The 22,945-nt window shown below is 63.1% G+C and overlaps 1 protein-coding gene across 3 annotated transcripts in view; it reads left to right on the top strand.

Annotated features, from left to right (window-relative positions):
- CACNA1B (calcium voltage-gated channel subunit alpha1 B) overlaps positions 1 to 22,945 on the top strand; it is a gene marked incomplete at its 5' end in the record, with an annotated part of 110,781 nt that overhangs the window by 6,998 nt on the left and 80,838 nt on the right. The window contains 7 exons of one of the 3 annotated variants that reach the window (XM_079789606.1): positions 7,059 to 7,150; positions 9,160 to 9,312; positions 10,659 to 10,849; positions 17,487 to 17,590; positions 20,442 to 20,557; positions 20,752 to 20,808; positions 21,788 to 21,877. In XM_079789606.1, coding sequence (XP_079645732.1) covers positions 7,059 to 7,150; positions 9,160 to 9,312; positions 10,659 to 10,849; positions 17,487 to 17,590; positions 20,442 to 20,557; positions 20,752 to 20,808; positions 21,788 to 21,877 — 803 coding nt within the window. Of the gene's footprint in view, positions 1 to 7,058; positions 7,151 to 9,159; positions 9,313 to 10,658; positions 10,850 to 17,486; positions 17,591 to 19,860; positions 20,002 to 20,441; positions 20,558 to 20,751; positions 20,809 to 21,784; positions 21,878 to 22,945 lie in introns of those variants that run through there. The other 2 variants (XM_079789604.1, XM_079789605.1) reach the window with 2 other exon arrangements.

Genomic DNA, 22,945 nt, shown 5'->3' on the forward strand with positions numbered 1-22,945 from the left:
GGGCTCTGTCTCCAGGCGGAGCCACACGGGGGCGGGGGGGGGGGGGAGGGACTCGGGCTGTGGGCTTCTCTGGCCCGTCATCTCTGTGCCGTCCCCACCCCCCCATCCCGCCCACCCCCCGCCCCGTGCCGCCCGTGCTCAGCCTCTGCTGTGAAGTCGGTTGGGACGGCGGAGCCCGCGGTGGCCCCAGGGCACAGGGTGGTGACGTGGCTCGGTCCAGGTCCGGCCCGTCTGCGTGGCTGCCGTGCCATGGCCCCCGGGGAACTGTCCTCCCTCCTCTCGCCCCACTTCTGACCCTGGTCACTCGGTGCCTTGAATCTGCAGGTTTGAGCCAAATCTGGGGAGTTTTCAGCCAGGAAGGAGTTGAGTGTTTTTCAGCTCTGCCTCGTCCTCGGGGCGCTGAGTGCTGACCTGGGCCCACGCCCTTTCCGGCAGCCTCGCTGCTTCGGCGACCGAGCCCTCCGTTCTCTCTCCCGCCGGGAGCCCGTCCCCTTCGCTTCCATCTCGGTTATTCCGGTTCCGGTTACACTTTGTCGTGGGTGCCTCCGCGTACCTTCGACGTCTCTGACGACTGTGCTTTGCCGGCAGCGGCTTCAGCGTCGTCGCTGGGTGACTGACGCCCTGTGGCCTGTCTCTTCCCGTGGCCTCCGATCCTCCCGGTTCCGATGAACGCGTTTTGGTGGAGACCCAGACCTTTCCCATCATTTTCTGGGACGCGGGATGCCACTTAGACCGGTTTTAGTGGGGTCTCTGGTCCTGACTGACGTTTAAGGGGACTAGGGGCTGCCTTGTAACTTCAGTTGTGTGTGTGGGGGTGTCCAGGTTCTGGCGGGAGGGTCACCCCACTCTACAGACTGGAAACAGAGGCTCAGAAATCTGTCCCGAAGCGGGCGGGGCGTTGAGTGAGACGGCGCCGGCCCACGCCTGACCGCCCACTGCCCTGGCCCGCAGGCCATGCGGGAGGAGTCAGCTGCCCCTGAAATGGGGGCGCTGGTGGCCGCACCTGGAGGTGTCTCCTCCGTGGCCTCGGGTCAGAGCCGTGCTGCACTGACCAGTCGCCGCCCCTCGAGCTGGACAGAGCATTCAGCCAAGGACTCCATGTCCCCTCGCAGGGCGGGGTGGCGAGGGTCAGGGGTCAGCATGGCGGCTGTCCGCTGTTGGAGTTTGGGGCCTGCGGCCCTTGCGGGCAGAGGGGCCGGGGAGGGGCCCCCACAGCCCCCCTTTCCTGAGCGGTGGGCGGCGGCCAGCGGCTGTGACACTTCCTCTGGGTGAGTCACTGGGGCTCCTCCTCCAGGTTGGGAGCCTGGGCACTGGGGGTGCCCCCGGACCCCCGTTTCTCCCCCGTGAGACGGGCACGCTGACCCCCGGAGGCCTGGAAGCCGTGGAGCCCAGGAGCCGCGGGGGTTGGTTTGAATGAGATGCAGGCCTTTGCTCAGCTCAGCCCCTGGGGCGGGGGCGGGAGGCTGAGACCCACAGGCTGTCTCCATGGCAACCGCCAGCAGCCTCCTGGGCCAGAGCTGCACCTGGAAAGTCAGTGACAAAGCAGTTCCTGGAGGTGGAGGTGGCTCCGCCTGCTCCGCTCTGGGGCTCTGGCTCCTGCGGGGGGAGGGGGGGGGCGCCTGGCTGGCTCTGCACCCCTGCTCCCGCCCCGACCTGAAGACCCCTCACCTGCCCAGCATGAAGGGCGGGTGTGCAGGCGCGAGGCCTCCCCTGGCCGCCCACCCTCTCCAGTGACAGCAGTGATGTCCGGAGGACACGGGTGCGCCTCACTGAGCCGGGCGCACGTCTCCGGGCACCTCGCCAGCCCAGGGCCCCCGAGGAGGGCTGCGCCGTGGACAGTGCCGCTGCCCGGAGCCCAGTGGCCGGGAAGACAGGCTCAGGCTGAGGCCCAGCGTCGGAGCCAGGGTCCTGCTCGGGCGGGGTTCCTCAGAGAAGTCCGGGTGCTGGTGTCCGTCTCCCCAAGGGGCTGGGTGCCGCCTCTGGCCCCGCCTGGATGGGCTCCGAGCAGCGGGTGACAGCACCTTGGGCGGGAAGGGCAGCCCTGCAGACCCTCTGGTGGCTGTCTACTTGGGGTGTCTCTGGGAGTCGGACGCCGTGGCTGTGTGCGCGGGGCCAGGGCACCGTGAGGGCTGTCCGGGCGGCTGGCGCTGTGTGGTCCCCGCCACCTGCTCCAGGGGGCGGGAGGGCCCCTCCCATCGGGAAACAGGTGAAGCGGCCCCTCCCCAGGGACCAGGGTGAGGACTGGGAGCGTGTGCACCCAGCGGGCAGGGACCTCCCGGGCTGTGATCGCGGCCGCTGGTGTGGTCCTGACTGTCCCCAGGTAGTTCCAGATCAAATGGGCTCGGGGATGCTGGGCGCACACGGTCCGTGCCGTCCCCCAGGCTCAGCAGGGACCCCTGTGGGAAAGGTCAGGGAGGAAGAGCAGGAGGGGGAGTGGGCAGGCAGGTGCCCACCAGGGTGGGGGTGGGGTCAGGGTCAGGGTTCCTCTATCTTGTCACCTCCTCACAGACAAGTAACAGCCGTGGGCCCCTGGTCAGCTCTGGCCTTTCCGACAGGGATGGCCTGGGGGTGGCCGGGCCGAGTAGGGGGTTGGAGAGCGGCTGGGAGGAAGGCTGGGGGTGACCCAGGGTCCTGCACAGACAGCTGGGAACCTGCGGCCTCAGAGACCAGCTGGCACCCTGAGTCTGGGGCTGTGGGTGAGGGCCTAGGTCAGGGTTAGGGGACCTGCCAGGGCTGCAGCTGGGGTCCCCCTCCCCCAGCTGTGGGTGCTGATGAGCGGTGTGCCGTGTCGGTGTGTCTGCCGCACATCTGTCTGAGCCGTGTTTGGGTTCAGGCTGTGTGCACGGCTCCTGTTCTCATCCACACGCGTGCTCATGTGCCTGTGCCTTGTATCCGAGTCCCCATGCCCCGTGGGCTGGGCAGCCGGGCCTGGGCCGCCAGTGGTCACAGCCGGGCGTGTGCTCTGGGCCCGAGTTCCAGCTGTTTCATGAGGGTGTCATCATGAGCCACGTAAAAGCTTGTATTTCGCCTTCTTTTGGTGGAGCAGCACATGGAGGGGGAACTCACGTCCCATCGTATCCTCTTCTACCGCCAACAGTTCAGGGTTCAGTGCGCTCCGAGTTAGTTGTACCACTGTCACCGCAACCTCATTTTATTTATTTAAAACATGATTTAATTGCTTTCAGAGAGGAAGGGAGAGGGAGAGAGGGATAGAAGCATCAGTGATGAGAGAGGATCATGGATCGGCTGCCTCTTGCACGCCCCACACTCGAGGTCAAGCCCACAACCTGGGCATGTGTCCTTGACTGGGAATTGAACCGTGAACCCGTTCCATAGGTCGACGCTCACCCACTGAGCCGTGCTGGCCAGGCCCCACAACCTCATTCTAGAACATTTTCCTCCTCCTCCAAAAGCAGCCCCGGCCCCGCCCGGCAGCGCCTGCTCTGCTCCTGGCTGGATGCTCACGAGCGCCGTCGCACCAAGAGGCCTCTGTGCCCGTCTCCCACTGAGTGCCACATCCTCAGGCTCATCCATGTGTACGTGAAGCGGATCATGTCGGCCCTTCACCGTCACTTCACACACACCAGCGTCTCCGTCGTCATCTGTCATGACTACGCAGTGCGCTTCTCTCCCGCTGACCCCGGAGATGGCCGCTTGTGCCAGTCGTCGCTGTAATAGCAGCTCCTTAATGCTGTGGTTCTGACGGGACACGTGTCCGAGGGGGCTGGCCGGAAGGGCTGCCAGAGTCCACCTTGAACGTGACGGCTCAGGCGAGGCCGACGCTGCCCTGGACTGCACACTCCTGACCGAGGTCCTGGGAGGTTCGTCGTCTTCAGGAATTGTCATCGTGTCTGTTCCTTTCCTATTTTTTTTAAAAATTGATTTAAGAGAGAGAGAGAGAAAGGGAGAGGGAGAGAGAGAAACATCAGTGATGAGAGAGAACCATTGATTGGCTGCCTCCTGCACGCCCCACACTGGGGATCGAGTCTGCAACTGGGCATGTGCCCTGACCAGGAATCGAATCGTGACCCCATGGTTCATAGGTCCATGCTCAACCCCTGAGCCACAGCAGCCAGGCTTATTACCTGATTTGAAAGGGAATCCTTTATGATCAGTGTGCTTGTTGGTGCCTTCAGAGTGGGTTCTGTGCATCGAAGAGATTATCAGAAAAGATTGTACTTTCTAAAAAAAAAAAAAAAATCAGTATTCTATTTATGAAAGTTACAAACCCCAAAATATCATTGTTTAAAGGCATTTGGATTAAATCTGCAACAATGTAGATGGACCTTAAAGGCATTATGCTAAATAAGTGAAATAAGTCAGAAAGACAAACACAACAACTATTTATGATGAAAACACTCCGTAAGATGGACATACAAGGGAAGTACCTCAACATAACAGTGACATACGACAAGCCCTCAGCTCATGCCACACTCAGCCGTGAAGACTGCAAGTTTTTCCTCTAAGATCAGGAGCAACACAAGGGTGTCCCCTCTCACCCCTCAATCAACACAGCGCTGGCGCTCCAGCCAGAGCACTGGGCCAGAGAGACACGACGGCACCAGAATGGGCAGGAAGAAGGGACACCAGCACTTTTTGCTGACGGCAAGACTCCATGCACAGAAAACCAGTCTCCACCAGAAAACTGTCCCAAACACGAACCAAGTGCAGTCGAGTAGCAGGATCCGGATCCATGCACGGAAACCCGCTGCATTCCTCTACGCGGACAGTGAAGTTCCAGAAAAAGAAGCGAAGAAAACAAGTTCATGTGCAAATGCAACAGAAAGAATGAAACACCTAGGAATAACCTGGAAGGACGGGAAAACCTGCATGCTGAGAACAGGCGTGATGTTTGAAATCGGAGAATATGACTCCTCCAGTTTCATTCTTTCTCAAAATGGTTTTGGCCACTCGCCCTTGAGGTCCCACGTGAATTTTGGGGTGCATTTTTCTATGTCCGCAAAGGAATGGCTGGGCTTTAGATGGGGATCGCGCGGCCTCGACAGGGTGCTTTGGGTGGTGCGGACAGCTAGCAACGCGGTCTTCTAACGGATCTTTCCCGTGGCTCTCCATCAGCAGTGCTCTGGAGTCCTCCGTGTCCAGGAGGTCTTTTGCCTCCTTGGCTAATTTTACTCCCAAGGATTTCATTCTTTGGAATGCTATTGTAAATGGATTTTTTTAAATGTCCTCTTTTGAGTGTTCGTTGCAAGTGCATAGAAATACAACCTGTTTTGTGTGCTGATGGTATATCCTGAAACTTTGTTGAATTCATTAGTTATGGTAACTTTCTGTGGGTTTTCTACAAATTTAGGGTTTTCTACGTATAAGAAATGTTGAGACTTTTACTGGAATCGCATCGAATTTGTAGGTTCATTTGGGGAAAAGGGACATCTCAGTGATGTTATATTTGTTTCTTGTAATGAACTTTGAACTTAAGTCTTTAATTCTGGAAATTCCTCCTTCTCTCTCCAAATGTGGCTTCTTCACCATTCACTCAGTTCTTTCCCGGAACGCACCTTGGACGCGTGTTCGAGGAGGGGTCTAGCCTCCACGTCGCTTAGCTTCTTTCTCTTGTTCTCTGACGGCTGTGCGTGGATTCCTCTACACTATTTCCTAAACCATTACTACTGTCAAACCACGTCTCCTGCCCAGAGTATGATTCCTGATGGTTATTGCTATTATTTCAGTAACTATTTATTGCCAGACTCTAGCTTTTAAAATACCTGCCTGTTTTGTTTCATGATTTGCTGGTTTTGTCTGAATGGGGTTAATCTTCCAACAGTTAGTCCCAGCAGGTGAATGGACTCCCTCATGCCTCATGGGACTTTGGTTTGAAAGATTTTCCTGTTTCCCTTCTTTTCTGCTGGGACTTTTACCTTCTCTTTGACACCAGTTCTCCCCTCACTACAGTGCATTCAAGGGCATAAAGCCTCCTTCACCAGGATTGTTAAGGTGCATTTTAAATTGTGACTTGGATGTGGAATGTACCAGAGGCATTCAGGGGTGAAGCCTTGGTTTTGGCTTAAACAACAGTTGACTAGTTGCTGAGATGGGGTTGCGGGGGGACATTCACTGGGAAGGAGCAAGCCTAGGAGTAAGAATAAAAAGCTCTTTAGTCACCAGGATGTAACAACTCTGAACTTTAAAAAAACGGTATTTTTATTACCTGAAGTTTGAAACAGAGCCCCTCAGGTCTATCATGTTTGATATGCTTTTTAAAAAATCTCAGTGGGAATGTGTAACATACACTTGGATACCTGAGCCCGGAATTCCAGATTTGAGTTAAAGGTGCCAGGTTGGGCGTAATAAGCACACGGTGGGGTGAATCCCAGATGGAGGGAGCCCTGGGTGTCCACTTTTTGAGGGAGGAGGAGGGGGAGAGGGAGGGGGAGGGGGAGCAGGAGCAGGTGGAGGGGGAGGGGGAGGTAAAACTGGCAAAAGGGACAAAGACTCCGGGTGCTGGCGTCGGAGCTGGTGAGGGTCCACCCAAGGGCAAGGGGAGGAGGCTCGTCACAGCTTTTCCGTGGACAGTGGGGGCGGGCCTGTGCGGGCCAAGGTGACGGGAGGGAAGGTCAGGCGTGCAGAGGGCAAGGTGGACACTGGACATGGGTTTGGGGGAAGGGAGCAGAGGGAGTGCCGAGGGCAGAGGTGGGAATGGGAGCTTCCGTGTCGGTTTTAAGTCCGAATGGAGCAGATTGGAATGGCCTCCCGAGCCGTGGGAGCCCTGTGGCCCCCCCTCCCCACCCCGGTTCCCACTCACCCCGAGATGCATGAGAGGGCGGTGCATGCAGGAGCCCCTCAGCCTCCATTCTCTCCCGCGCCCTCTCGGCACCGCCGCTCACGGGCCGCTTGGGCTGCAGTTGGGTTGGTCTGGGGACCTGGTTCAGGCTGGGGCTCAGACCAAAGGCCGGGCGAGCAGTGCCTCTCGGAGGTGCCTCTGAACCGCGTGCTGGTCACCCACCGCGGGCAGCACGGCCCCGCGCCCTGGGCCAGCCTGTGCCGGGGGCGGGGGGTGGAGGACACGGTGTGCGGAGCCCTCACCTCCCGGTCTGTTGCAGGATCCTCGCCACGGCGGGCACCGACTTCGACCTGCGGACGCTGCGGGCGGTGCGGGTGCTGAGGCCCCTCAAGCTGGTGTCGGGGATTCCGAGTGAGTGTGGCCAAGTCCGCGGGGCTCAGGCCGCCGGGACCCCGCCTCCTCCCACCCGGGCCCGGCCTCTGCGCGGGCCGCTCGGGACCCGGGGAACCAGGTGAAGGGGGGCTGGCCTTCCCAGGGTGCCCCTCCTCCACCGGGCCCGGAGCGGGCCTGGCTCCCCGGAGGGAGGCTCCGCTGTGCCCCAGGTGCGCCCCTCTTCTGGGGTTGAGGGCAGAGCAGAGGACGCCATGGGGGCTGGGCCCGAGGGCGGACTCAGCGCTGCCCGGGCCCCCTGTCCGGGGACTGAGGCGGGTGAGGGGTGCTCCAGGCTGGGCGCGGCCCCGGACGCCGCTGCCGGGGAGACCGGTGCTGGCTCCCGTTCCGCCGACGCCGGCCGGAAGCCTCACGGGCGCCGCGCCCTCTGCCGGGTCCTCCGCCGACACCCTGAGGCCGTGTCGGTGGCGAACCCCGAAGGGCAGGTCCTCCGCGGCGCTTTCCCTGCGGGGCTGAGTCTGTCCGGATCCCCGGCTCTTCCTTCCCAGAACCCCCGGCTCCCAGTGCCCAGCATTCCCTGCTCTTCCTTCCCGCCATTTCCGGCTCATCCTTCCCAGAACCCCCGGCTCCCAGTGCCCAGCATTCCCTGCTCTTCCTTCCCGCCATTTCCGGCTCTTCCTTCCCAGAATCCCCCCCCCCTCCCAGTTCCCAGCATTCCCTGCTCTTCCTTCCCGCCATTTCCGGCTCATCCTTCCCAGAACCCCCGGCTCCCAGTGCCCAGCATTCCCTGCTCTTCCTTCCCGCCATTTCCGGCTCTTCCTTCCCAGAACCCCCGGCTCCCAGTGCCCAGCATTCCCAGCTCTTCCTTCCCGCCATTTCCGGCTCTTCCTTCCCAGAACCCCCGGCTCCCAGTGCCCAGCATTCCCTGCTCTTCCTTCCCGCCATTTCCGGCTCTTCCTTCCCAGAACCCGCGGCTCCCAGTGCCCAGCATTCCCTGCTCTTCCTTCCCGCCATTTCCGGCTCTTCCTTCCCAGAACCCGCGGCTCCCAGTTCCCAGCATTCCCAGCTCTTCCTTCCCGCCATTTCCGGCTCTTCCTTCCCAGAACCCCCGGCTCCCAGTGCCCAGCATCCCCAGCTCTTCCTTCCCGCCATTTCCGGCTCTTCCTTCCCAGAACCCCCGCCTCCCAGTTCCCAGCATTCCCTGCTCTTCCTTCCCATGATCCTCTGCTCTGCGCTTTCAGAATCTTCCGGGTTCCCTCTCAGGACTCCCTCGTCTTCCCTCTCAGGATCGCCTGCTGTTCTCTCCCAGCATTCCCTGCTCGTCCCTCCCAGGAGCCTCTGCTCTGAGCTTCCAGAATCTTCCCCTCCCCTCCCAGGACCCTGCGCTCGCTGCACCCGAGCTTCCTCAGATCCACAGCCCACACGCCCACGGCCTTCACCTCTGACATCTGCCCCCTGCCCGCCCCCCGCCCGCCCCCCGCCCCAGGACCTGGGCTTCCTCAGGCTGCGCAGCTCCCCTCCCGCCTTCCAGCACCTGCCCGGGCCCGGCCTGCGGCTCTGCTGCCCCGCCCCCTGCCTCTGGCCCGCGGCCCTCTGACCCGATGCCCTCTGACCCGATGCCTTCTGACCTGCTGCCCCCTGACCCGCGGCCCCCTCTCCCGCGGCCCTCTCACCTGCTGACCCGCCTTCCCCCCCCCCCCCCCCCGCCTCTGACCCGCGGCCCTCTAACCTGGCGCCCCCTGACCTGCCGCCCCCTCACCCGCAGCCCCCTCACCCTCTGCCCCCTGACCTACCGCCCCCTGACCCGCGGCCCTCTCACCTGCTGACCCGCCCCCCCCCCGCCGCCTCTGACCCGCGGCCCTCTAACCTGGCGCCCCCTCACCCACAGCCCCCTCACCCTCTGCCCCCTCTCCCGCTGCCCCCTGACCTACCGCCCTCTGACCCGCCGCCTTCTGACCCGCGGCCCCCTCACCCGCTGCCCCCTCACACGCTGTCCCCTGACCTGCCGCCCTCTGACCGGCCGCCCCCAGGTCTGCAGGTGGTGCTCAAGTCCATCATGAAGGCCATGGTCCCGCTGCTACAGATCGGGCTGCTCCTCTTCTTCGCCATCCTCATGTTCGCCATCATTGGCCTCGAGTTCTACATGGGCAAGTTCCACAAGGCCTGCTTCCCCAACACCACAGGTGAGGCCGCCCATCCGGGGACCCCGCGCCGGGCCGGGCTCCGGGTGCCCAGCCAGGGACGCGCAGCTGCCCTTCCCTGGGGCAGAGGGAAGAGGTGCGGTCTCAGTCACTCCCGGGGAAACGGAATCAGAGCGGAAGGGTTCGGGGGCCTGGGGTGCGGGAGGGAGAGCCCGGCCGCCCGGTCAGCTTCCGCCGCAGGAGCAGCCGGTGCAGGTGGCGGGGGAAGGACGGGGCAGCAGGAAGCTGTGCGGCTTTGGCGCCGGTCAGGGCTCCGAGCCGTGTCCGGAGAGACGAGGACAGTGGGGTCTGCGTGGGAGCGACACCGGAGGGGCTGCAGGGCCCGGTGTTGGCCTGACCTGGGGACAAGCCGCGGGCCTCCATGGCCGCAGGCGGTGGCCTGAGCCGCGGACGCCTCGGAGACGCGGAAAGGCTTTCCCTGAAATCTAAGCCACTGGGACTTCAGAAGCCTCGGGCCAACTGGAAACCAAAGGGAGTTTTCCTCGCCGCCTCAGCTCCTGCAAACACCGCCTTCTGTTGTGAGTCTGGGGAGCTCTTCCTTCGAAGGCGTGAACAGCACGGGGGCCCCGGCCACGTGCGCTCGTCGTCGCAGCGGGAGAAGGCGTCTGCCCAGGATTTGAGAGCGGAAGTGGAACGTCAGTGAAGAGGACACAGCTGTCCGCACGCAGACGGTGCCTTGCCGTCTTCACGGGCTGTTGAGGCGTCTGGAGGGAGGAGAGCGTGTGGTCGGCTCTGCCCGCACCCGGGACTGCCGGTTTCCTCCTGGCGTTGCTCAGAGGCCCTCCGTGCCGACAGGCGGGGTTTCCACCCCGAAAGTCATCCTTTGCTCCTTTCGCTGGGGCTTGGGGCAGGGAGGGATCAGCACCTGCTGCTTGCGCCTGGTCCCAGAGGTCAGCACGGGGTCCTGGTGTTTCCTCGCGTCCCTCTGCCTGGTCCCTGGCTGCCAGCTGTCCCCTGGGCACAGGATGGGCGGACTCTGGGCCCCCTGTCTGGCGAGCATGGGGACTGCGGTGGCTCCGAGTGACAGGCCGGTGTGCGTGTCGGGAGAACCGCGTGGCAGTTCGGCTGGAGGGAGGGGAGTCCGCGTCCTGGGCGGGGCGAGGAGTGTGCTGTGTCTGGTTTTAAGATGAATCAGTCCTGAGCGTGAGTGGGGTTCCAGCTGAGGGAGGGGGCAGGCTGCCCACAGGAGGGGGCAGCTGGGCAGGGGCAGAGGGGTGGCGGGAAGTTGAGGGGGTTCCACCTCCGTGCGTGCGGGGTGTCCAGGCCAGGAGGGTTGAGAACGCGGTGCTGCTGAGTTCAGGGTCTGCGCTCCCTTCTTTTCCACACAGAAGCCAAGCCAGTGGGCGACTTCCCCTGCGGCAAGGAGGCGCCCGCCCGGCTGTGCGAGGGCGACACCGAGTGCCGGGAATACTGGCAGGGACCCAACTTCGGCATCACCAACTTCGACAACATCCTGTTCGCCATCCTGACGGTGTTCCAGTGCATCACCATGGAGGGCTGGACCGACATCCTCTACAACGTGAGTGCCTCTCAGCCCGCAGCCCCCGGGCCCGCGTCCATCTGACCTGAGGACCTGTGCCCGCCCGCTCCTCCTTCACACCCACCAGGGGCCCACGGGGAGCAGTCTCAGCTCAGACTCTTTATTTATTTATTTATTTACTATTTTTTAAAATATGTTTTATTGATTTTTTACAGAGGGGAAGGGAGAGGGACAGAGAGCTAGAAATATCGATGAGAGAGAAACATCGATCAGCTGCCTCTTGCACACCCCCTACTGGGGATGTGCCCGCAACCAAGGTACATGCCCTTGACTGGAATCAAACCTGGGAGCCTTCAGTCCGCAGGCTGATGCTCTATCCACTGAGACAAACCGGTTAGGGCTTTATTATTTTTTTTAATAAATACTTTAAAAAAATATTTTTATTGATTTCAGAGAGGAAAGGAGAGGGAGAGAGATGGGAACATCAGTGATGAGAGAGAATCATGGATCAGCTGCCTCCTACTGGGGATCGAGCCCGCAATCTGGGCATGTGCCCTGATAGGGAATCACACCGTGACCGTCTGGTTCATAGGCCGGTGCTCAACCACTGAGCCACACCGGCTGGGCACAGCTCTGACCCTTACCTGGGCCTGCAGCTTCTGCTAGGAAAGCGGACTGAGGGAGGTGGTGGAGGTCAGAAAGGACAGGGGCAGAGCCGTCTCCTGCTGCCTCGGCGGACGGACGGCTGGGGGCCGCTTGCTGTGTGGAGAAAGGCGGGGCTGCCTGAGGGGCGGGTACAGTTGGGCTGAACTGAGCCGGGCCCAGGGAGACGGCTGTCGTCACACCGGGTGCCTGGGGGAGCCTGTGCCTTGTCCCTTTGTTTTCTCTCTGGTCTTCACCCCCGACAGCGTGGCAGCCCGCTGGGCAGTGCCGGGCAGTCGGGTTTGGTGCCTGTGACAGAAGCTGGTGTAGCCCTGGGGGAGCCTGGTGCCCTGTCACTCCCACCTTTCCTGCCCGACACTTCTCCTGAGCAGACCTGTCTTCTTTAATGGATAGCCTCCCCTCCCCCAGCTGCCTCCGCCCCCTCCAGCCCTGGGAGCCAGCAGGCAGGGGAGCAATTGAGGGAGCGGCTTTGGGAGGCGGGCAGGGAGGTGCCTGGGAGCCAGGAGTGTGGCCAGTGAGGGGTAGCCCGGGGTTGCTAGGTTTTCCGTGGGTAGAAGGTGCGTCCTGCTCCTGCAACTGTGGGCGGGGGGTCCCTGGAACATAAGGTGCTTCCCTTTGAACCCTCACTTGTGCGCTAGGGTGGGGCTCGGGCTGCGGCCCCTGGAGCCTGTGCCCCCGCCTCCGGGGCTCGTGGGGACCCCGGGTGAATCTTGGGGCTGGGCACCCAGCAGGGGCGTGGTCAGTGCTCGCTAGCAGGCAGAGGGATGAGGAACTCGGGGCGCTGGCCCTGGGTCTAATGAACTAGATTCCTTTCTGGAGCGGAAGCATGTCTGATGACAGCTCTGTCTGAGCGGGGACAAAGGCAGGGATGACGGGCTTGGCTGTTCTCTCCCTCAGCCGATCAAGGAACACTTTTCACAAAGAGAGACCCTAAAAATAGCTCTGAGCCGGCCACATCCTCGCCAGCCCCACCCGAGTGCACGGCTGCAGAGCGGTCCGCGCCGCCCAGGGCTCCCGGGGCTTGGCCAGTGGCCGTGCGACTCCTCGTGGGTCTGCGCCCCTGGGGGGCAGGGCAGGAACCAGACCGTGGGCAGGAGGCCCCATCAAGAAAGGGCCATTGGGGCTTCATCGACACACCCATGGGACCCCTGGTGCTGGGCGCTCCCTGAGCAGCTGCATGCGGGGGGTGAGCAGGAGACGTCAGGAAGAAAGGGCTCGAGAGGGCCAGCGCTCTGAAGAAACACGGGGATGCGGGCGGGAGGTCTGGAACCAGCCGCACAGTCGCTGCGGGACGTGACTTGGAAGTGTGGCGGGGCACCCGGACGCGGTGACGGTGATGCGCCGTGAGGCTGGCGCCGAGCAGGTGGCCACTGTCCCCACGGAGAGGGATAGCAGGGCGGGTGCGGGAGGCCGGCAGGCGGTGTGGGGCGGCTTCTCACCAGCCCAGGGAGGGCTTTCTGGTTCCCGCGACGCGGCTCCCCGCTGGAGGGCGCTCCGTGCCAGGCAGGGGCCTCTCGTGGGCCAGCTGTGGCTGGGGGACGGTGGGCAGCCAGGAGCCCCTTTAAATTCCGACCCGGGGCGATGGGGTCGCAGCAGAGAACATCGCTCAGCGTGGACCACTGAAAACCTGGCGGTGGGGGCTCCCCCGCTGGAGGAGAGTAAGCGGAGTCGCAGTCAGTTCCTGTGGGCCCCGAGAGAGTTATCTCAGGGGCGAAGGAGGGGCTTGCCTGTCCCCCACCCTCCTCCCGTTCCTGTGTTGGCTGCCAGCCAGCCCGGCAGCTGTGGGAGGGAGGGTGCCACCCGGGGCACAGGGGCCTCATGTCCCTCCACACGTCCCTCCACACGTCCCTCCTGCTGACGGAGGCCAGCTGTGGCCCAGGCAACATGTAGAGCATGTTGACCAGTTTGTTAGCAGCCAGGACTGGACACTCTCTGAACCCAGACTGCTTTCTACTGGGAGTGATGGTGGGACTTCCTGTCACTCAGGACAGCTCCACACTTTCCTCCAGGGCCAGTGGGAGACACACTGTGGGTTACATGCACGTGGTTCTGACACGTTCACTGTACTCGGTGCGAGCGACCTGGGGAAGGCGTGTGCGTGTGCACACCCATAGGCTGTGTGCTCTGCCGTCGCCTGGATCGGGGACCAGGAGAGGAAGAATCAGAGGTGTGAGCTGGGGCGGGGGGAGCGGGAGATGTGGGGAACGGGGTCTCCGCTCAGTTTTGCTCCCGAGGAGTGGGGGTGGAGCCTGCATTCTGCTCTGACCCATTATGTCGCAGTGGGGTGCTGCGTGTGCAGTGGGCACACGGGCGCAGGGCTGCCGGGTGCACGTGTGAAGTCATGGGTGGTGGTTAAAAGTACGAGGGGGTGAGATCGCCTGGGTAACGAGTGCAGATGGAGAAGCGGACGCCCAGCGCTGAGCCGGCTCCACGCCTGTGGCGGGCGGCCCCAGCATGCAGCAGAGCCGGGCTCCTGGCTGGGCCTGGCTGGGCCTGGCTGGGGTGGGAGGAACTCGGGAGCCAGCAGAGCAAAGAGCGCCCGGGAGGGCGGCAGGAGCCGGGTCAGGTGGCATGAGGGCTCCAGGAAGGGGCAGGTAAACGTGACCGGAGCAGGACCGGCACGAACCCTGGAAGTCAGGTTAAAGGTTAAAGGTTATAGGCGGAAGGCAGTACCAGGTGAGGACGGCACGTAAAGTCAACTCGGAAGGGCTTTCTCTGGGACCTGGAGCCGGGGCTGGGAGGTGGTGCAGGGGGACCCGGGGACTGACTCTGAAGGGGAAGGCTTTCCGAGGACGGGGGCCGGAAACAGCGCGGATCCGCGGTCCTGGCCCTGTTCCCGCAGGGTCACAGCCTGCAGAACTGGCTGTGTCACCAGCAGGTGGGAGGCTGTCCCGGCCCTGGCAGCCACTGCCCGCGGGGCCGACTCTGGCCTTTTGCCATTTCAAGAGCATCATGTCTGTAGCTGTGGTCCTGGCCGGTTCACTCCACGTTGTTCTCTGGGGGTTCACCCAGATGTGCTGGCTGCTGGTCTCGGCGGAGCGTGTGCCTCATTGGCGCTCACCCGTGGGAGGGCCTCGGGCCGCCCAGGTTGGGGCCGCTGGGAATAACGTGGCTCCGCACGCCTGAGCGCAGTTTCTGTGCAGACGTAAGTCCGCTCCTGGGGCAATGCCCGCGTGCCGTTCCGGTTCTGTGTTGCACGGTTAGTGTCTTAAGCAGTAAAGCTCTCCAGGAGGCCGTGTTCCTACACATCCTCCAGAGCGTGGGATGATCGCGTTCCTGGTGCTGTCGCTGTTTTGACTCGAGCCCTTCAGAGACGCACGCAGGGACGCAGCCCGCGTGGGATTTCAGTTCCTCACGGTCGTGGCGGGACGCTCTTCTCATGCTTATTTGCCAGGGGTGTGTCCTCTCCCGTGACACAGCGCCCGATGTCTCCTGCCCGCGGTCTGTCGGTTGTTCTTTTCCTGGGAGTTTTTCTAGTTGGAGACCGTCTTCATGGCTGGGGTGGTGCTTCGTGTTGGCTTCGAGGTCTGCAGTGCTCGTGGCGTGTGCGGCGAGCGCCTTTGTGTCTTCATTGCACCGCGTGTGCACGTTCTTTGCGGAAGTGTGTACTCAGGTCCTGTGCCCATTTACAAGTTGGGTTATTTGTCGCCCGGCTGGCCTGGCTGTGGGTGAGGGTCGACCTATGAGCCAGGAGGTCACGGTTTGATTCCCGGTCAGGGCACATGCCCCGGGTGTGGGCTCGATCCCTAGTGGGGGGCGTGCAGGAGGCAGCCGATCCATGGTTCTCTCTCATCACTGGTGTTTCTATCTCTCCTCCTTCTTTCCTCTCTGAAATCAATAAAAAATATGTATTTTTAAAAGTTGGGTTATTTGTGATTTTATTTATTTTGAAAAATTTTTTGGTCAATCCTCACTCGAGGATATTTCCCATTGATCTTTAAAGAGCGTGGAAGGGAAGGGAGAGAGAGAAGCATTGAGGCGAGAGAGACACATCGACTGGTTGCCTCCCGCACGCACCCTGACCAGGTCTGTGTTGCTCTTCTTTTCCCAGCTGCTTGAGGGCTAAGGTTTGATGGCTGATCTGCTCTTTTCCTCTCTTGCGATGCTGTCAGTTTACCTCTTGGTACTGCTGTAGCTTTGTCCTTCATGTTTGCTGTATTGCGTTCTCATTTTCATTCCGTTCATTCAGTTAAAAATTCCCTTCAGGCTCCTTGTTCCTGCTGGGGGTGGGGGGGAGTCTGCTCCACAATGTGCCTGCAGGATGCTCCCTGGGTTGGGAGGGTCGGGGGAGCCTCTGCTCTCCCCACGGTCTGTACTGTGGGTGGGTACTGCGGGGTGCAGATGGAAGCCCTGACTCTCCACGAGGCCCCACTGACAGCACCTCACCAGGGTGAGGGGTGGGGTGTCGCCTCCCTGCCACATGGGAGAGTGGAATCCAGGCTCCCACAGGGGGCGTGGGACAGGAGAGGCCTCGCTCTCCACTTGCTAAGGAGGATGTCCCACCTCCCTGCTTGTTCTCTGGTTTGGGGTGCGGCTAGGTCGGTGCCTCATTACAGTCTGGGCTCCCTGCTGGGCTGCCGCGGGCAGGGACAGGTGGCAGCACCGTCTGGCTGGAGTGGTGTCTTGCGAGGCTGCCCCTGGCCCTTTGGCTAGAGAGAGCTGGCTTTGTGCTGAATGCTCCGTCCGTGCCTGTTGGCATTTCCAGGCCGCAGGCTTCTTCAGCGACAAGTCTGCGTACGTGAGGCAAGGAGCAAACCAGTCAACACCCAGGACACTCGCCGCGGCCTGGTCCCAGCGGGTCGGCTTCCTTTGCAGGGTCTTGCCAGGTCTGCTCTCGGGCTGACGCCGGGCACTGGTTGTCCTGAGTGGGAACAGCAGGAAGCGTGTCTACTCCGTCTTCCCAGAAGCACACGTCCCGTTTGTTTTGTTTTGTTTAAGAGCAGAAGAGAGTGGCTTGGCTGCTGCCGGGAACGCTCCATTAGAGGAGGTTGCAGGAGCCAAGTCTGAGTAGTGGGGGGCCCGGCTGCACGCGCTGCTCCTGCTCCCTGGGGCCCATAGCCCACAGGCGTGGCGGGAGGGCCTGCAAGGTGAGGTCAGGTGCGGATGGCGCTTGGAGTTGGGAGTCGGAGCGTCTTTCCCGGCTCTGTCCAGGAGTCAGAAGCCCAAGTTGGCGTCGGTCCCGGGGCCCCGGGAGCTCGGGGCGAGTCTGTACCTCCCGCCCAGGCCACATGCTGGAGGCTGGGAGTCCCCAGGGCGCTCCTGCCTCTGCCTGCCCAGGGCCCTGGCCTTGACTGGAGCTGCCTCCAGAGGGGAGCACAGGCCGGTGGTCGCCCGCCCGCCCTCAGCACCCCGCCCATCGGTCAGGCCCAGCACTGAGGACCCGTACAAACAAAACAGCAGTCGGAAATTAACTGGCTCCGGGGACCGCGCCTTCAGTGGGCTGCGCTGTGCGCACCCTCGGCCCGGGAGGTGCCCTTCTTTGCTTCGGTTGTGGAGGCCATGCCCGAGTGCAGGCTGTCACGGGCCAGGCACGTGCCGGAACGTTCTCTGGGGACTTTGGGACTTGCTGTTGATCTGGGGACCATGTGCCGGGGCTCCCGCCTCTGAGGTGAGGAGGCTGCTGCCGACAGATGGTCAGACGTGGGCCTTGGGGGCTGTGGCTGCCCACAGGAGCAGCCTGGGGAGGGAGGAGGTGTCCAGGCAGAGGCCGGGCATGCCACCCTCGGTGCCCTGGGGGCTTTGCCCTGGGCCGGCTCCTCGGCGTTGCAGTTGCAGCATTGCTCGGCCGTGGCCGCAAGAGCTGAGGCCTGGTGCTCTGGGAGCCGTGGCCGGGAGAGCTCCGTGGGGCAGGGGCAGCGGCAGGAGGGCTTCCCAAGTCCTGCCTGGGCCCCTCACCCCCCGCCTGGACTCTCCCTGCCTGGACCCTTCCAGGTGCTTGAGAAGGGGCCAGGCCACCTCCATGGTGAGGGCTCTGTCTTGTCCCCTGTCCTTCCTCATCTCCTCTCGCTTCCAGACAAATGATGCTGCCGGCAACACGTGGAACTGGCTGTACTTCATCCCTCTCATCATCATCGGCTCCTTCTTCATGCTCAACCTGGTGCTGGGCGTGCTCTCGGGGTAAGAGCCGTGACGGCTGGCGCTGCCCCTGCGTGTGCTTGGGTGATGGTGTGGACACAGGCCTGTGTGACCCAGCGGGTGTGGGGGGGAGGCCTGGCCTGGCCACAGGGCTGCCCTCCATGCGGGCGGGCACTCCCAGCATCCTGAGCGCTAGCTAGCTTCTCTCTGTGCTGCCATCCTGACCGCTCCCTGACCGTCCTGTCTCTGGCCGTCACCCTGGCCCCTGACTGTGGGGAAGGGCTGCTGCTGCCTCTGACCGGGGTCCCTGGGGAGTTTGGGGCCACAGCGGTGACCAGAGAATAGAGCGGCTCTGAGTGTCGGTCACAGTGACTGCTGGGCTCTCCGGCCCGGCCCTGACCCGTCGCCTCTCCATTGCGCCCAGGGGAGGACAAGGGAGGCACGAGGCTGGGTCCTTCCTTGGGGAAGGTGCTTCCTGACTCACGTGGGAGTGAGCGGGAGCACGCCTGGGGCACACGGTGCCCTCCTGCGCGGCGTGGGCTGGCCTGCCTCCCTGTCCCCACCGTGGCGTCAGTCCCCCCATGCGGCTGGAGAAGGTCTCTCTCCCGCCCACCCTGAGGGCTCCATTCAGGCCCAGGGCCTGAGGTGGGTGGGGAGGAGCCTCGTGGGCTCACGGGGCAGCTGTCATTCTGGCCTGGAGAGGAACCGCCACTGGGGGACCGTGGTGGCCAAGGCCTGCGTGCTCCGGCTCGGACCTGTCTCCGGTGAGGGGCGTGCTTGGCACTGGCACGTGTGTGCAGGCCCCTGCACAGGGACCAGCAGGCCCAGAGCGGGTAGAAGTCCTGGTCGCGCTGGGTGGTGGCGGCTGCGAGCAGCCCCGGTGGAGAATGTGCAGGAGGGAGGTCGGCGGAGCTGCCCTCATGCCCCGGGAGTATCCTGGCCTCGATGATTGTCCTCATTGTGGCTGAGCCCTCCCTCCGGTGTCCAGGTCCAGCCAGGGACCCCCGGGTTCTCTTCCAGCCCCGCCGTGGGGCCCCTGAAGCCAGCGGCCAGCGCATGGCGTGTGGGTCCCTCACAGGGTGCTCTCCAAGGCAGCGGCATCAGATGCCGCCTGCAGCCTGGACTGGGGGAGGGGCTTGGCCTGCAGGACCTGGTGCAGCTGCAGCGCGCCTGAAGGGGGTTGGGGGCCTGCCCGAGGGAGGGCTGGCCTGGGGCCCGTTCAGCCTGTTCCTCCTCCGCCCAGGCGCCTGCCCTGCACCAAGCGAAGCAGTTGGTGATTCCTCCGCCGAGAACTGGAGCTGGAGGAGGGCAGGCCTGGTGGCGCAGCAGGTCCCCGCTGGTGCTGTCGGCTGAGTCTGCAGTACTGTCATGGCCCTGGCCCTGCCCCAGGCCCTCCTGCCCTGGGGACCCTGTGTTCTGTGGACTCAGAACTTGGGGGGAGCTCAGGCAGGAGCTCTTTCCTCTCCTGCTGATGCCGCAGCTCAGGCCCTGGCGGGTGTGGGCTGCAGGCAAGAGGTCGGCCTGGGGAGAGCCACGCCTCCCTCTCTGTGGCTGGGTGCCAGGAGCCAGGCCTGCCAGAGCCACCGCGCCCAGAGCCGCTTTCCTGGAAGAGAGACAGCCTCCCGGCTGAGGACAGCATGCTCTTTGCTGTGGGGGTGCCTGCCCACACTTTGTGGACCTGGATCCTGCCCTGAGCCTGAGCTGAGAAAGCTTGGCCAGACTGGATGGGTGTGTGCGCTTGTGTGTGTGTGAGTGTGAGAGTGAGAGTGTGTGTGTGAGAGCATGTGTGTGTGTGAGAGTGTGTGTGTGTGTGTGTGTGAGAGTGTGTGTGTGAGAGTGTGTGTGTTTATGAATGTGTGTGTGTGTGTGAGAGTGAGAGTGTGTGTGAGAGTGAGTGTGTGTGTGAGCATGTGTGTGTGTGTGAGAGTGTGTGTGTGCATGAATGTGTGTGTGAGTGTGTGTGTGTGTGTGAGTGTGTGTATGAATGTGTGTGTGTAAGTGTGTGAGAGTGTGAGAGTGAGTGTGTGTGAGTGTGTGTGTGAATGTGTGTATGAATGTGTGTGTAAGTGTGTGTGTGAGAGAGTATGTGTGTGTGAGTGTGTGTGTGTATGAATGTGTGTGAGTGTATGTGTGTAAGTGTGTGTGTGTGAGAGTGTGTGTGAGAGTGTGTGTGTATGAGTGTGTGTGTGAGAGTGTGTGAGAGTGTGAGACTGAGTGTGTGTGAGAGTGAGTGTGAGACTGAGTGTGTGTGTGTGAGAGTGTGTGCGCGCTCTGTGTGTGAGTGTGAGAGAGTGTGTGTGTGTGTGTGAGAGAGTGTGAGTGTGAGTAAGTGTGTAAGTGTGAGAGCGAGCGTGTGTGTGTGTGTGAGAGTGAGTGTGTATGAGTGTGTGTGTGTGTATGGCCTCCTTCCAGTACTGTGAGCATGAAAGCTTGGCTGGGGCCTGGGGAGGCAGGTGAGCTCCCCACTCGCTCTGAGCCTCTGTGTTGGCTGATGGACTCGAATGCTTCCCTTCGTCCCTGTCTCTGGCCTGTCCTGACCCAACTCCTCCTCCCTCCTCTTGAGCAGCGGTGCTGGGTCTGAACAGCAGAGAACCAGGGGCGTCTCCTCTGGGGAATCCTGTCCCGGAGCTGTCCTGGGTGACAGACGACGGGGCCTGGCTGGTGGAGGGAGGGCAGGCCGGCCCTAAGCAGGGGGATGTGGCTGGTCCCTGCCCCCCAGAGCCCCCTCTGGGGACCGAGGTGCTGTCGCCCGTGTGTGTAGGTGTCTGGGCAGGAGGGCCGGCTGTGCCTCTGTGTGCTCAGGTCAGAGGCCAGGCGGTGGGTTTCCTGTCGCAGCCCCTCCCTGGTCCCTGCCCGCGGGGACCTGAGCTGTGCTCTGTCGCCCGCGTCCCAGGGAGTTCGCCAAGGAGCGCGAGCGGGTGGAGAACCGCCGGGCCTTCCTGAAGCTGCGGCGGCAGCAGCAGATCGAGCGGGAGCTCAACGGCTACCTGGAGTGGATCTTCAAGGCCGGTGAGCGCTGCCTGGCGCCTGGCCTGCGGCTTCCTGTCCGCCCTGGCCTGGGGGACTCAGGGTGTCTGTTCCGGTGGAGGAGGCTCAGGGGGCCCGCGGGGTTCTGGGAAGCAGAGGCAGAGGCGTGCTGCGTGGGTGCTGCGTGGGGCGGGACAGGTAGGCTCACCCTGAGGCTGTGGCTGTGTCTCTCGCAGAGGAAGTCATGCTGGCGGAGGAGGACAAGAACGCGGAGGAGAAGTCCCCCCTGGATGGTAGGTCACCCCTCGTAGCGCTTCCTCCCAGCGGGTGGTGACGCGTGCACCCGTGCGTGGTGGGGCAGGAAGCTGTCTGCCAGGCCAGGCCCCTGCGCGTCGTCACGTGCGCGCACACCTGGCAGAACCCTTCCCGGGGAGGCCCCGTGATGGTCAGCGCGTGCTCCTGGTGAGCCTTGTGCCGTGGGCCAGAGTGGCCGTCGCTGGAGTGGACCCACACCGCACAGCCATGCCCACGGGGTCTCAGCCTGGGCACCGCGGGCACCCGTGCTCACAGCAACTAAGCTCCCAGGCAGGTGCCTCGCAGTGAAGTGGAGGCGAAACCACAGTGGCTTGGCCCCGCTGCCCACATATCAGGTGCCCAGCAGCAGCCGGGCTGGCGCTTCCGAATTGGCCCACGAAGACCTGAGCATTTCCGTCACCGTAGAGCGCTCTGTGGGACCGGCCGCTGCTGGGCCTTTAAACCTGCAGGGCAAACCAGCTGCATCTGTCTGTCTGGGCCCAGAAAGGCCGCACGTCCCCCCCCCCCCCCACACACACACACACCGCCTGGAGCCACGGGGCAGGATGGCTGCCGCCTGCACACCCCTCCCCGCCAGGACAGGGCAGACCTCCTGGGCAGGCTGCGCATGTTCGAAGGGTCCCACCCAGGCTGTGAGCAGGTCTGCAGAGCCGGCCTGACCTCTGGCCTCACCTGGCCAGCCGTGCGGGCTTGGGGCTGCGCAGGCCGGGCCTTGCTCCAGCCGACATGGCCTGGTCACTGGGGCAAGGCGTCCCCAGGGAGAGAAGGGACGGCGGGAGCCACCCTCATACCTCTGGTCCCGTTGCTTGAGCACCGGCGTCATCCCGCGCCCCCATTGCCTCCGCCTCAGGCAGGGCCTGGGAAAGGCCCAGGCCAGGAGGAGGCGATCCCCACGGGGGCTGAGGGAGGCCGCCTGCACGGCTCACGCGTCCCACCGCTGCCCTTTGCTTAAAGCAGTGCTGAAGCGGGCGGCCACCAGGAAGAGCCGCAGCGACCTGATCCACGCCGAGGAGGGCGAGGACCGCTTTGCCGACCTCTGTGCTGTGGGTGAGTCGGGCTCTCCTGGCTCCGTGGGCGGGGCCTGGGACCCAGCTTCCTGCCCGGCACGTCACTGGGGCTGCCCAGCTCTCTGGGCCCCTCCTTCCCCACTGCCTGCCTCTCCCAAGTAAGCTAGTCCCGTGCCCACCGCAGGCCCGTGTGTGCCCCCAGGCAGGCTGGGGCAGCTCCTGGAGGCCGCCTGTGCCCAGGCCGGAGCTCGCTGGCTCAGCGCCCTCGCTGGCTGCGGGCTGCTCCGGCTCTGCCGTCCCCCGGCCGCTGCTGGAGCCACAGATGGTGGCCTGGATGGAGGCGCCGCCCAGGGTGCTGAGTGGTTGGATTCTGGATATATTTGGAGACCAGCCCACGGGGTTGGCTGACCACCTGGACGTGGGCGTGAGAGAGACATCAAGGGTGGCTCCACAGGACAGAGAAGCCAGCCCACATAGGACTGCGGGCAGTGTTTGTGGGGACTCGTATCCAGCCTTCGCTTTGGGACACGCGAGTTGGCCGTGTGGGGTGGAGAGCGGGGGCCGTGCTGGGGGCGCCTGGGAGAGCCGGTGCGTGTGTGGGAGGCCTGGGTTCCCGGTGGAGACAGAAAGGGGGCGCTGTTGCTGGGGAAGGCGTTACAGTTCCTGCTCCTGCTGTCCTGGCCCCGTGGACTGGGTGCTGAAGGGAGGGGCCACGTGGAGCGTGGGGCTTGGTGCAAACATGGCCGTGAATGCCCCTGCGTGGTTGTGCCTTTGCTGAGCGGGGGAGTGTGTGGCTGTCTCCTGTGGGCACAGGGGGTGTGGGGAAGCCAGGCGGGCGGGGGGGGGGGGCGGCAATGTTCCTGGGGGCCGGCCTGGCAGAGCCGGCTGTTCTCCCAGCACGGTCAGCTGGAGGAGGTGCTGGACCGCCAAGGGGTGGTGAGTGGTTGGGTTCTGATCCATTCAGAGACCAGTCCACGGGGTTGGCTCACCGGCCACGTGTGCTCACAGCATCTCCATGAGTCACGTGTCCTCTTCCCCTCCTTCCATGGTGGCCGTGCTTCTAGGTGTGTCCTGTGTGGGTCTGTGAGTGTGTGTCCTGGAGGGGTGT

Source organism: Cnephaeus nilssonii (genome assembly GCF_951640355.1).
Source record: "Cnephaeus nilssonii genome assembly, chromosome: 14".
In the NCBI taxonomy this organism is placed as follows: domain Eukaryota; kingdom Metazoa; phylum Chordata; class Mammalia; order Chiroptera; family Vespertilionidae; genus Cnephaeus; species Cnephaeus nilssonii.